Source organism: Pygocentrus nattereri, chromosome 13, assembly GCF_015220715.1.
Source record: "Pygocentrus nattereri isolate fPygNat1 chromosome 13, fPygNat1.pri, whole genome shotgun sequence".
NCBI classification, from domain to species: Eukaryota; Metazoa; Chordata; class Actinopteri; order Characiformes; family Serrasalmidae; genus Pygocentrus; species Pygocentrus nattereri.
This window is the reverse complement of record NC_051223.1, coordinates 39,947,616-39,960,460: the sequence shown is the minus strand read 5'-3', so window position 1 is coordinate 39,960,460 and position 12,845 is coordinate 39,947,616. Positions and strand designations below refer to the sequence as shown.

The following is a 12,845-nucleotide window of genomic DNA, read 5'->3' as shown; positions in this document are numbered from 1 at the left end:
TGACAAAGCTGCCCTGATGAGCCACTAATGCAGGGCTTGTATTAAGTCAATGACTTCTTGCCATCACTGTCCCACTATGGACCACTGGCCCCCACTCAGTATTGCCTCAAGGACCACCAAAGGGTGGTCTGTGGCCCATTGTTTGAGAAACCCTGCTTACTGTTCATCAGCTAAGAAGGTAAACACTTCCACTTCTTGAGACTCACATGTACTTGCTGGGAATCTGCCCTCGTGCCAGTTTCTGAGCGCTCTCATCCAGCTGCCACGCCAGCCAGTAGCCGAAGTTTCCGCCGGGCAGTGTGTCATCGACGTAGAGGATGTCGTCCTTCTTAAAGCTCAGCTCCTGCTCTGATTCGCCCACGCGATCGTACAGCGCTCTGGGACATCAACAGAGACTTATTACATATAAATTAATGTATTAGTATAATAAATTATACTAATATTAATCATTTTGGTTTTTGAAAATTCTCCTAACATTCACTCCAAATGAGTTAATGCATTTGAGCCAATCAGGAGAGCCCATCACAACTACAGTAGCTATACCAGAATGCACTGCCTTAGAAATGGAAACCAATCATTCTTTAGGGTCAAATTTGGGCAAATAATGCAAATTAAGCTTCACTGATTAATTTGTTTAATCGTTTATGAATAAGATTCATCGTTTGACGGAACTACTTACTGCAAAGTTTGCATCCTCACTTTTACTCTGACATGTGGAAAACTGTACAAGTAGGAGTGAGTAGGACGCTCTCGCAGTAGATACCTGACATAGAAACCGTCCCCAGGCGTGTTTCTGATGCGTCTCCAGTCCTCAGGGCGGTTCTGCACTCGAAGAGTGACCGTCTCTGCTGGCTTCAGCATCTCCATATACGCCTCCTCCGTGGTTTTATTCCTCAGACTCACTGAGCAGAACTGACAGAGCACAGCGCTTTAAAGCCCTGCATAAAGCAAACTAACACACATGAACTAACGCTGCCTTCAGTGTTGGACCCAAACGCTGCACATGAGCGTCCTTAATGGCGTAATTACTCTCCTTTCTGTTTCATCACCACGGGGAACGTAGAGTTTCAGTGGTTTACTTCACAAAAACGAGCATTAAGTCTCCATACCTTCAGTACGGATCAGGTTCTTTACATCCCTGTACCTCCGGTACGGATCAGGTTCTTTACATCCCTGTACCTCCGGTACGGATCAGGTTCTTTACATCCCTGTACCTCCGGTACGGATCAGGTTCTTTACATCCCTGTACCTCCGGTATGAATCAGATTCTTTACATCCCTGTACCTCCCGTATGAATCAGATTCTTTACATCCCTGTACCTCCGGTACGAATCAGATTCTTTACATCCCTGTACCTCCCGTATGAATCAGATTCTTTACATCCCTGTACCTCCAGTATGAATCAGATTCTTTACATCCCTGTACCTCCAGTATGAATCAGATTCTTTACATCCCTGTATCTCCGGTACGAATCAGATTCTTTACATCCCTGTACCTCCAGTATGAATCAGATTCTTTACATCCCTGTACCTCCAGTATGAATCAGATTCTTTACATCCCTGTACCTCCAGTATGAATCAGATTCTTTACATCCCTGTACCTCCGGTACGAATCAGGTTCTTTACATCCCTGTACCTCCTGTACGGATCAGATTCTTTACATCCCTGTACCTCCTGTACGGATCAGATTCTTTACATCCCTGTACCTCCGGTATGAATCGGATTTGTTAAATCTTCATAACTCTGATAGAAGTCAGATTCACTACACCTTTGTACATCCAGCACAAATTAGATTCATCACGCTTTTATATCTGCAGTGCTAATGATTCATTAGGTCTCTGTAGCTCCAGTATGGATCCGTTTCATTACATCCAAGTACCTCTAGTATAAAGTCCCCAGGCTGCAGCCCATCAGTGCCTCCTGCAGGGCTCTTCTCCTCCAGACTCTCCACATAGATGCCCGTCAGGTTTCCTCCACAGATCTTTACCCCCAGCTCCACATGACCTTTCCTCACAGTCACCTGCCTCGGCTCCACCAGCCTCCCGCCCTCGTTCCAGCCCCTGACCAACACAAAGCACAGAAAACAAGCATTTTAGACCAATCACAACTCTCACTGGGACCTGTCAAAGCTGACGGCTGAATATCAGTACCCAAGTAGGCGAGTCTCATCAGCACCAGTAAGTTTTTCCAAAATCTAAAAACCTGCTTGGCTGTCTGAATTACACTCCACTGATGTCAGACCTGGTCAGATTTTTCAATTCTGTGCAAAAAATGAAGATAATATCAAAAGGTTAACTGTAAAAACTGGATTCTGTTGTGTAGATCTATATTATTTACATATAACATTTATTTATTTAATTTCAAACATTTATTGATCTTCACAAAATGATCGACGGTCAATATGGAATGCAGACTTAATAATACAAAAAACATTTAAGGACAACAATAATGAATAATTATAGTGTCAAAATAATGCTAAACATAATTCAATAAAATAAAACTAAATAAATAAAACATACCTTATTAATTAAAACGAAATGACTAGAAAAAAAAACATGCCTTATTAATAATAAATAAATGACGTTCTCTATTGAGGCAAATTGTATTACATTAGCCAGACAGTAATCATTTTTTACACTGGGATAGTAGGACAGAACTATTTTTCTGCATAAGCCAAAGTTCCTTTGATTTATTAGTAAGCTTTTATATTTTTGAAAAAAAGTAGTGAAATAAATATCGTTCAGGAATTAGTACTGAAGTCAAAGTATCAGACCTGACATCTGCATCGAAAAAAAAATGGGCAAGATAATCACACAATTAATTAAATATCTATATTTTATATTATCTGTGTTTTTCTTCCCTCCCACCAAATGATTTTTATTGATGACTGAGGGAAAAGCAAACCAGCATACAATCAAAATACTTGTACATTAAGTCATCCATTTTCACACTTAACAAGAAATATACACATACCATACAAAATAAATAAATAAACAAACAAATTTGAATAAATAGTAATAATAATAATAGTAATAATAAAAAAATAAATAAAATAAATAAAATAAAAAATATATATTAACTCTCAACCCCCTCAATTGTTAACTCAGTAAGAGTATTAAAAAAGGCCATCTCTCAAAACATGTATTAGTAGAACCCCTCAAGCTAAACTTAATCTTTTCCATACAGAGGAAAAAGGAAACGTCCTTTAACCACAAGGAGAAGGAAGGCGGGGAAACTGACTTCCAGCTCAAAAGAATTATTTTTTCCTTATTAATCAATAATTAACTAATACATGTTTAGCTATATAATCCTCTCACTTTGAGTCAATATTCTTGAAACAGTGTAATTTTGGACAGTATCGTTCTTAAACCGCCGCTCTGTACTGGCAGTGAATGCTGTACGGCGCCGATGCTGACCTCCCCAAACGGTGGCGCTGTCGACGTGCCTGGCTGAGCCCAACACGGCATCTAGATAAGCTTATCTACTGTATTTCCAGGTTCTAATTCAGCAGCAGAACTGATGGAAAAAGAAACCGTAAACAGACTCATGAGTCAGCACAATTCGGCCCTGAGAACCAGTTGGTTCTGCAGTGGAAAAGAGGCCCTAATGTACTGAACATACACTGATCAGGCAGAACGTTCTGACCGCCTCCTCGTTTCTACACTCACTGTCCACTTTATCAGCTCCACTTACTGTATAGCTGCACTCTGTAGTTCTACAGTTACAGACTGTAGTCCATCTGTTTCTCTGATACTCTGTTACCCTGTTCTTCAGTGGTCAGGACCCCCATGGACCCTCATAGAGCAGGTACTATTTGGGTGGTGGGTCATTCTCAGCACCGCAGTAACACTGACGTGGTGGTGGTGTGTTAGTGTGTGTTGTGCTGGTCTGAGTGGATCAGACAGCAGTGCTGCTGTCTTTAAACACCTCAGTGTCGCTGCTGGACTGAGAATAGTCCACCAACCAAAAATATCCAGCCAGCAGCGTCCTGTGGGCAGCATCCTATGACCACTGATGAAGGACTAGAGGATGACCAACACAAACTGTGCAGCAGCAGATGAGCTGTCGCCTCTGACTTTACATCTACAAGGTGGACCGACGAGGTAGGAGTGTCTAATAGAGTGGACAGTGAGTGGACACAGTGTTTAAAAACTCCAGCAGCACTGCTGTGTCTGATCCACTCGCACCAGCACAACACACACTAACACACCACCACCACATCAGTGCTGAGAATGACCCACCACCCAAATAGCACCTGCTCTGTGAGGGTCCATGGGGGTCCTGACCACTGAAGAACAGGGTAACAGAGTATCAGAGAAACAGATGGACTACAGTCTGTAACTGTAGAACTACAGAGTGCAGCTATACGGTCAGTGGAGCTGATAAAGTGGACAGTGAGTGTAGAAACGAGGAGGCGGTCAGAACGTTACACACACTGTTATGAACCGTTACTTTAACTGTACATGTGTAGTTGCCGTCACTGTGCTGTGCTGTTTAAACATCATTAAATAATTAATTATCCAGTTATAGTGGATTATTCACTTCTGACTGATGTTGTGTGGGCAGGTTTGAGTCTGTTTGTTTTGATAGTCAGATATGAGAACAAAGCAAAATCTTTCTTCCTGCAAAACAAGACGGCAGACTCGGCAACGTTATCGACCAGGTTTAGACTAATGACAGTGTGGCGTGTTAAAGACGGTTTGAGTGTGTATGCAGTACCGGACTGAGTTGCGAGGGCTGGTTGCAGGTGTGGTGTTTTTGGATGGAGGCGTCATGGTTCCCTCGTCCTGTTCGCTGAGGGTGTCGATGGTGGAGCAAGCGTCAGGTGTTCCAGCACCATTGCTGACGGGCGTGGAGCAGGCGCTGACTGACTCCATCCTGGAGCTGAGGACACCACGAGAGATCAGAGCAGGAAAACACATTCAGATTCATACGGAGGGCTGTGAGGGGTGTAATGATGTTTCTATGGTCACCAGAGGTGTGTAGACTAACCCCACACTCGTACGAAGTGCAGATGACCCTTCATTTCCACAATTTCCAGTCACAACGGCCATCAAATACAAGCACTTCATTCACAGGAAATCACACAGAAGCCTCTTCACCTTCATTCCAGCTTCCGTTCTTCTCAGGAGCCTCACTTTCAGCTCCTCAAAGAACCTGCAGACACGCCTCCAAAGCTCAGTCTCAGAAGCCGGTTGATGAACAAACCCATTCAGTGGTGCTGAGGTCTGGACTCTGGGGCGGTCAGTCCATCAGCTTCTTTGTTTGATGTGTCCGTCTCCTTTTCTCAGTGAGGTTCTTCTTGATCAGCTACACGTCCTTTCAGACCCACAGCGCTGAGTGGTCTTCTCACAGTGGAAGGATGGACAGAAACACCTGTGGATGTTTTTGAGATCTGAAGCAGCTTGATCTTCTCCTCTCTCTCAGAGATCAAAGCTTTCAGTGCTGTTTATCTGATGGGGGCAGTTTTGGGGTCGACCAGCTCTTCCAGGTGGTTGTTAGGAGGCTCATTATCTCTGTTGCTGTTAGCCAGTGTTCGAGTTTTGGAACCTGGTTTTTTCCATTTCTTTTCCTTTGACTTTCTCCTTCATTCACTTCATGCAGGTGGACTGTCTTACATCTAATCTCACAAATATCTCCTGAAAAATGAAGACCTTGTACTTGATGGCTGTTTACTGAGTGGACATTAAATGAGTGGGTGGTCTCTGACTCGAAAAGCAAAAGCAGTTTTCTATAAAGTAACTTCAGTGGAAAATAAACTACTGAAGCTTTGAGTTTCCCTTACAAAACTGGTTAGACCTTAGAACATCCAGCATCTGTCAGCACAGGATCTGAAGCTTGAACAGCTCTATTCTCTCTCTTTTTGGATCCTTTTGGGCTAAAATAAAATGCTAAATCTTCATAGTGAGAAGGCTGAACGACAGTAAAGCAGCACAGGAGACGAACCAACACAGCAATAAGCCCAACAGAAGAACTAGGAACTAAAGGTTAATGACTACAATGGAGCTGAAAACAGATGATGAACATAGACGTGAATATAAATGTAGTATTTAGTATTCAGAATTTTTTTTAAATACTCAGGAAATACACAGAACTGACTAAACACGTCTGCTTGCCACGCTGCTGAAAGCGTGTATATGCGTACCTGCTGCGCGAGTGGTTCCCCGGCTGGTACATGTGAGGGTTGTACTGTGCCAGTATAGTGATGGTGTCGCACTGCTGACCGATAATGAGCCGAGCCTGCTGTTCTGTAGCATTTCTCAGGTTTATACCATTAACCTGAACAGAGAGAGATCAAATAATGAATTACTCGTTTGAAAGTGTATTCAAATTTCCATTCCACCATAAAACAGGATTGATGTGTTGGTCTGCAGGCGCAAAGTGTTGGTCTGCAGGTATAGGTGTAGGTCTTGATCTGTAAGTGTAGACTTATAGGTGTTGGTCTTGATCTGTAAGTGTAGACTTATAGGTGTTGGTCTTGATCTGTAGGTGTAGATTTATAGGTGTAGGTCTTGATCTGTAAGTGTAGATTTATAGGTGTTGGTCTTGATCTGCAGGTGTAGATTTATAGGTGTTGGTCTTGATCTGCAGGTGTAGATTTATAGGTGTTGGTCTTGATCTGTAAGTGTAGACTTATAGGTGTAGGTCTTGATCTGTAAGTGTAGACTTATAGGTGTAGGTCTTGATCTGTAAGTGTAGATTTATAGGTGTAGGTCTTGATCTGTAAGTGTAGATTTATAGGTGTAGGTCTTGATCTGTAAGTGTAGACTTATAGGTGTAGGTCTTGATCTGTAAGTGTAGACTTATAGGTGTAGGTCTTGATCTGTAAGTGTAGATTTATAAGTGTAGGTCTTGATCTGTAGGTGTAGATTTATAGGTGTAGGTCTTGATCTGTAAGTGTAGATTTATAGGTGTAGGTCTTGATCTGTAGGTGTAGATTTATAGGTGTTGGTCTTGATCTGTAAGTGTAGATTTATAGGTGTAGGTCTTGATCTGTAAGTGTAGATTTATAGGTGTAGGTCTTGATCTGTAGGTGTAGATTTATAGGTGTTGGTCTTGATCTGTAGCTGTAGATTTATAGGTGTAGGTCTTGATCTGTAAGTGTAGATTTATAGGTGTTGGTCTTGATCTGTAAGTGTAGACTTATAGGTGTAGGTCTTGATCTGTAGGTGTAGATTTATAGGTGTTGGTCTTGATCTGTATGTGCAGATTTGTAGGTGTAGGTCTTGATCTGTAGGTGCAGACTTATAGGTGTAGGTCTTGATCTGTAGGTGTAGATTTATAGGTGTAGGTCTTGATCTGTATGTGCAGATCTTGATCTGTAGGTGCAGACTTATAGGTGTAGGTTTTGATCTGTAGGTGCAGACTTATAGGTGTAGGTCTTGGTCTGTAGGTTTTGATCTATAGGTGTAGATTTATAGGTATAAGGTGTTGATTTTTAGGTCCAGACTTATAGGTCTAAGGTTCTGAACCTCGAGCAGCTGATCTCCAAACTCCAAGTTGTGCCGCTGAGCGATGCTGCCTCCTGTAACCTTGGATACAAAAATCCCGCCGTTCTCTCCGCCCACAATGGAGATACCTAATGGCTCCGCCCCCTTGGGGATGGTGACACTACGTGGCTCCTCGGTGTACGGCCTGCCAGGCAGAAAAAACACACATGCATCATTATCTCATTTCCACAACTTAATTATCTCATTCTCATGCCTTAATAAGTCATGGCCACGACTTAACCACCACAACTTAAGTATCTCATTCGCACGTCTAACAAAGTCAGGCCACAATGTAATCACCAGAACGTAATTATCTCGTTCCTATGACAAACGTTCCAACATAATTAGCTGGTTTCCCCGTCTCACTAAGTCGTGGCCACAACTTCATTATCGCATTCACATAACTTCCTAAGTCAAGGTCATGCACAGAGTTGTACTCCTTAGTAATTTGTGGCCATGCATTATTTATGTTCATTAAGATGGGACATCACCAGGAGGGCTTCAAACTTTCGCAGAACAAAGGATTTTAAGTGGCAAAAACCCGATGAAGGGATTAGAAGCCTGACCAAAACACCGGCTGGCCAAGAATACTGGCTGATATGTGCCTATAATTAATAACTCTTTGGTGGGGTAGTTTAATGAAACTCAAACTCAGAGAATCAGAGGTAATTACTAAGAACTCTGAGCAGCTCCAGTCTCAGAGCTGAACATTCCTTTGGCGTAAGACTGAGTTTCCGCTGTTCCTCAGAGTCGAAGGAGCACGCAGTGGAGAACTGACGATCACTTCAACATTAAAATGGTCAACGTGGTTGGTTGGTTAGTGTAGTGAGTAACACCTCTGCCTTCTACACTGTAGACTGGGGGTCAATCCCCCACCTGAGCAAACACCCTACACTATACCAATAAGAGTCCTTGGGCAAGACTCCTAACACCACCTTGGCCTCCCTGTGTAAAATGATCAAATTGTGAGTCGCTCTGGACAAGAGCGTCAGCCAAATGCCGTAAATGTAAATATAACAGTAGAAATTTGGCCAATTTTATTGATCATCAGAAATAAGAAATACATGGTCGAGTCACATTATTATGACCACTTCCTAGCTCATTCAGCTCATGGTCCGGGGAACGTCTTCATGCCATTTTTGGTCCCACTCATCCGTGTGGAAGGCGCTCTCAACCGATTTGGGTTTGAGTCCATCACTGCAGATCAGGTACACCCATACATGCTGATGGTCTTCCCCGGGGTGGATGGGATCCTCCAGCAAGACAATGCGACACGTCACACGGCTAGAAATGTCCGACATTGGGTGGGAGAGCGTGACCAAGACTTCCAAGTACTGCCCTGGTCCACTAATTCCCCCGACTTGGACCCAGCTGTGCATCTGTGGGACCACCTAGATCGTCATGTTCACTCTATGGATCCTCCTCCGCGCCCCCTCCAGCAGCTGTGGGATGGACTGCAGTCAGCCTGGCTCCAGACACCTGTGACAACCTACCAGGACCTTATTGAGCCCCTCCCAGTCTGGCTGCTGTCCGTGCTGCACGCAGCGGTCACTCTGGATGTGAGCTGGTGGTCATAATAATGCGGCTCGACTGCATAAAACCCCTTTATAGGTCTTAAATGTTCTGTATCGATCAGGTCTTAGAAGGACAGCAGTGCTTTCATCCCTGTAAAAGAAACTGGGGGAAAGATAAAGAAACTTAATGAACCTAAAAATAAAATTTTAATTAAAAAAAAAAAAACAGAACAGAACGCAGTGAGGTTTAAAACGAGTCTCTGCGCAGACAGGCAGCAGAACCAACCTCAGGTTCCGTAGAGAGGAGAACCTCAGACGGGACGCTCGAGGGAGTCTGACATACGATCTGTTACGGAGCTGAGGTCTGGAGAAACGATCGAGGAGAGAGAGAAGAGGAAGAGCAGAGAGAAAGAAGGAAGAGAATGGAGAAAGGAGCAGACAGAAAAGGAACAGGGGAGAAGGAAGAGGAAAGAGAGAAAAGAGAAGGGAGAGAAATAAAGAGAAAAGAGAAGGTGATGAGAAGGGAGAGAACAGAGAGATGAGAAAGAGAAGAGAGAAAAGGAAGAGAAGGAGAAGGAAAAACAAAGGAGGAGAAGAATGGAGAAAAGGAAAAGAAGAAAAGGAAAAAGAGAAAGAAGGAGAAAGAAATGAGGAGAGAAAAGGAAGAGGAGAGAGGAAAGAGGGATGATGAGCACAGACAGGTTGTAGAAATGAGTGCAGGAGGAGAGACAGTGTCCAGGAGGGAAGCAGAGACTAAAGGGCATTATGAGGTGGGCATTATGTACTCCGGGGGGCATTACGAGGGGGCATTATGGACTCTGGGGGGCATTATGAGGGGCATTATGGCCTCTGGGGGGCATTATGAGGTGGTCATTATGTACTCTGGGGGGCATTATGAGGTGGTCATTATGTACTCTGGGGGGCATTATGAGGTGGTCATTATGTACTCTGGGGGGCATTATGAGGTGGTCATTATGTACTCCGGGGGGCATTATGAGGTGGGCATTATGTACTCCGGGGGGCATTATGAGGTGGGCATTATGTACTCCGGGGGGCATTATGAGGTGGGCATTATGTACTCCGGGGGGCATTACGAGGGGGCATTATGGACTCTGGAGGGCATTATGAGGTGGGCATTATGTACTCCGGGGGGCATTACGAGGGGGCATTATGGACTCTGGGCGGCATTATGAGGGGACATTATGGACTCTGGGGGGCATTATGAGGTGGGCATTATGTACTCTGGGGGGCATTATGAGGTGGTCATTATGTACTCCGGGGGGCATTATGAGGTGGTCATTATGTACTCCGGGGGGCATTATGAGGTGGGCATTATGTACTCCGGGGGGCATTATGAGGTGGGCATTATGTACTCCGGGGGGCATTATGAGGTGGGCATTATGTACTCCGGGGGGCATTATGAGGTGGGCATTATGTACTCCGGGGGGCATTATGAGGTGGGCATTATGTACTCCGGGGGGCATTACGAGGGGGCATTATGGACTCTGGAGGGCATTATGAGGTGGGCATTATGTACTCCGGGGGGCATTACGAGGGGGCATTATGGACTCTGGGCGGCATTATGAGGGGACATTATGGACTCTGGGGGGCATTATGAGGTGGGCATTATGTACTCTGGGGGGCATTATGAGGTGGTCATTATGTACTCTGGGGGGCATTATGAGGTGGTCATTATGTACTCTGGGGGGCATTATGAGGTGGGCATTATGTACTCTGGGGGGCATTATGAGGGGCATTATGGCCTCTGGGGGGCATTATGAGGGGGCATTATGGACTCTGGGGGGCATTATGAGGGGGCATTATGGACTCTGGGGGGCATTATGAGGGGGCATTATGGACTCTGGGGGGCATTATGAGGGGGCATCTTTTATCTGTGTTTGTTTGTTTTCATGTATTTATTTTTCAGAATTCCTAATTCCTTTAATGAGGAATGAACCAATAGAAAATTTGGAAAACCATGTAACGCATTCCCTACCAATTTGAAGAACATTTCACCATGCATAGAACCTTTGTAGCATGCTAACGGTTCTTTAAGTGTTCATAGTTTCATTTTAAACAGAGCAAACTTAGTCCTGTTGAACTGTATTTAGTGCCAAATATTGAATGAAAATAATATTATTCCGTTTTTGATTTTTTTTTGTTCCAGGTGATCAGATGTCTGAAATAATAAATATCCTGACGTATCATGTATCGAGAAAATTAGCATTGTGATTATAAACTTAATATTGTGATGATAAAATTAGTATCATGATTAGAAAATTAAAATTAGAATCGCGATTACAAAATTAATATCGTGATTATAAACTTAGTATTGCCATTATAAAATTAGTAATATGATTATAAAATTAGTAATATGATTATAAAATTAGTAATGATTACAAAATTAGAATCGCGATTATAAAATTTGTATCGTGCTTACAAAAATTAGTATGATTATAAAATTAGAACTGCAATTATAAAATTAACATTATAAAATTAGAATCGCGATTATAAAATTAGAATCTTGATTATAAAATTAGTATCGTGATTATAAAATTAGTATCGTGCTTATAAAATTAGTATGATTATAAAATTAGAATTGCAATTATAAAATTAACATTATAAAATTAGAATCGTGATTATAAAATTAGAACCGTGATTATAAAATTAGAAGCGATCATATATTTTATATTATATATCTTTGCCATATCGCCCACCTCTACCTAACACAAACATGCACTTGAAGAAGCAGAGACCGAGACCCCAAGCAGAACCGTCACAACGTCACAATATGTTTGTATGAAGGTGGTGGTTCTACCTGTCTTTCCGTCTGTCCCCGATTGGTGCAGGGCTGACGGACAGCCTGGGCTGAGTGGAGAGGGAGCCATGCGATTGGCTGCTGGTGAAGGAGGCGGCGTCTGAACTGAGAGGAGAAAGGGGCGGAGTCACCAGGCTGGGACTGCTGCCCTCGGAGTGAGAACCTGAAACACAGGCAAACGCATCAGGCGCTGTATTACAGCAACACCTTAACTCTGAAATCTCGGAGATGAGTTCAGTTTCCATGACGACTGAATTCAGGACAGTAGCCACGGAGGAACAACAGCTCCTACCTTCATAATCTCATCATTAACACTTGATACGAACACTCCAAAACAAGGGGTAGGTGTAAAAAAAAGACCTGGGATTGGGCTTAAACCTCCTAAATACTGTCAGTTTCTCTGGTTTCTAGGCTGAGTCAGGCAGCGTAGTTCACTACCAGCAGAATGAGCTCCATTTATTCCTACTGTAAAACGCGGCTTTCACTGGGAGACGTTTTTCTCTTCTAACTCTGCGTTTTAAACATCTCAGACGCTGCCGACTCGAACTCCACCGCCCCTCTGACCACCTTCCTGTGTTAATGTTGTGTTATTATTTGCTAAGCCATCAAATTTTTGAGGATTTGGAAATGAGCTTTTGGAACAGGTCAGATGCAGAGAGAACCATCTACTCCTAAGAACCCACTTTCTGTTTGGAGTTAGTTACAATCTGACAAAACACAAACTGTTCATCCTCCGAATTTGTTTTAAAGGGTTGCCTGTAATGCTTCCTACGACATCATGACACTCATTTTACTTATTTATTTATAAGTCTTTAGTTTAAGTAATAAACGGCCAGTGTAGCCGGCCAGTGCAGCTGGCCAGCGCAGCCGGCCAGTCTACAGGCAGTTTGAGATTTTGTTTATATCAGAAATTTTGGTAGAAAGAAGAAAAGATGTACAAATGAATGTTTACACTGTAATTAAGACACTGTCCATTCAAATGTCCACTGTTTAATGACCTTTAAGAGAATAAGACTTTTTAAAGC

General features: G+C 43.1%; 1 protein-coding gene across 2 annotated transcripts in view; it reads right to left on the bottom strand.

Annotated features, from left to right (window-relative positions):
- The window catches only part of LOC108413426 (disks large homolog 5-like), an 83,671-nt gene that overhangs the window by 12,819 nt on the left and 58,007 nt on the right, over nt 1-12,845 (bottom strand). Inside the window, exons 21-28 of one of the 2 annotated variants that reach the window (XM_017685934.2) lie at nt 11,821-11,983; nt 9,289-9,366; nt 7,471-7,633; nt 6,144-6,277; nt 4,718-4,882; nt 1,878-2,058; nt 764-912; nt 207-377 (exon numbers count right to left, since the gene is read on the bottom strand). In XM_017685934.2, the coding sequence (XP_017541423.1) occupies nt 207-377; nt 764-912; nt 1,878-2,058; nt 4,718-4,882; nt 6,144-6,277; nt 7,471-7,633; nt 9,289-9,366; nt 11,821-11,983 (1,204 nt within the window). The remainder of the gene's footprint in view (nt 1-206; nt 378-763; nt 913-1,877; nt 2,059-4,717; nt 4,883-6,143; nt 6,278-7,470; nt 7,634-9,288; nt 9,367-11,820; nt 11,984-12,845) is intronic. The other variant, XM_017685936.2, reaches the window with a different exon arrangement.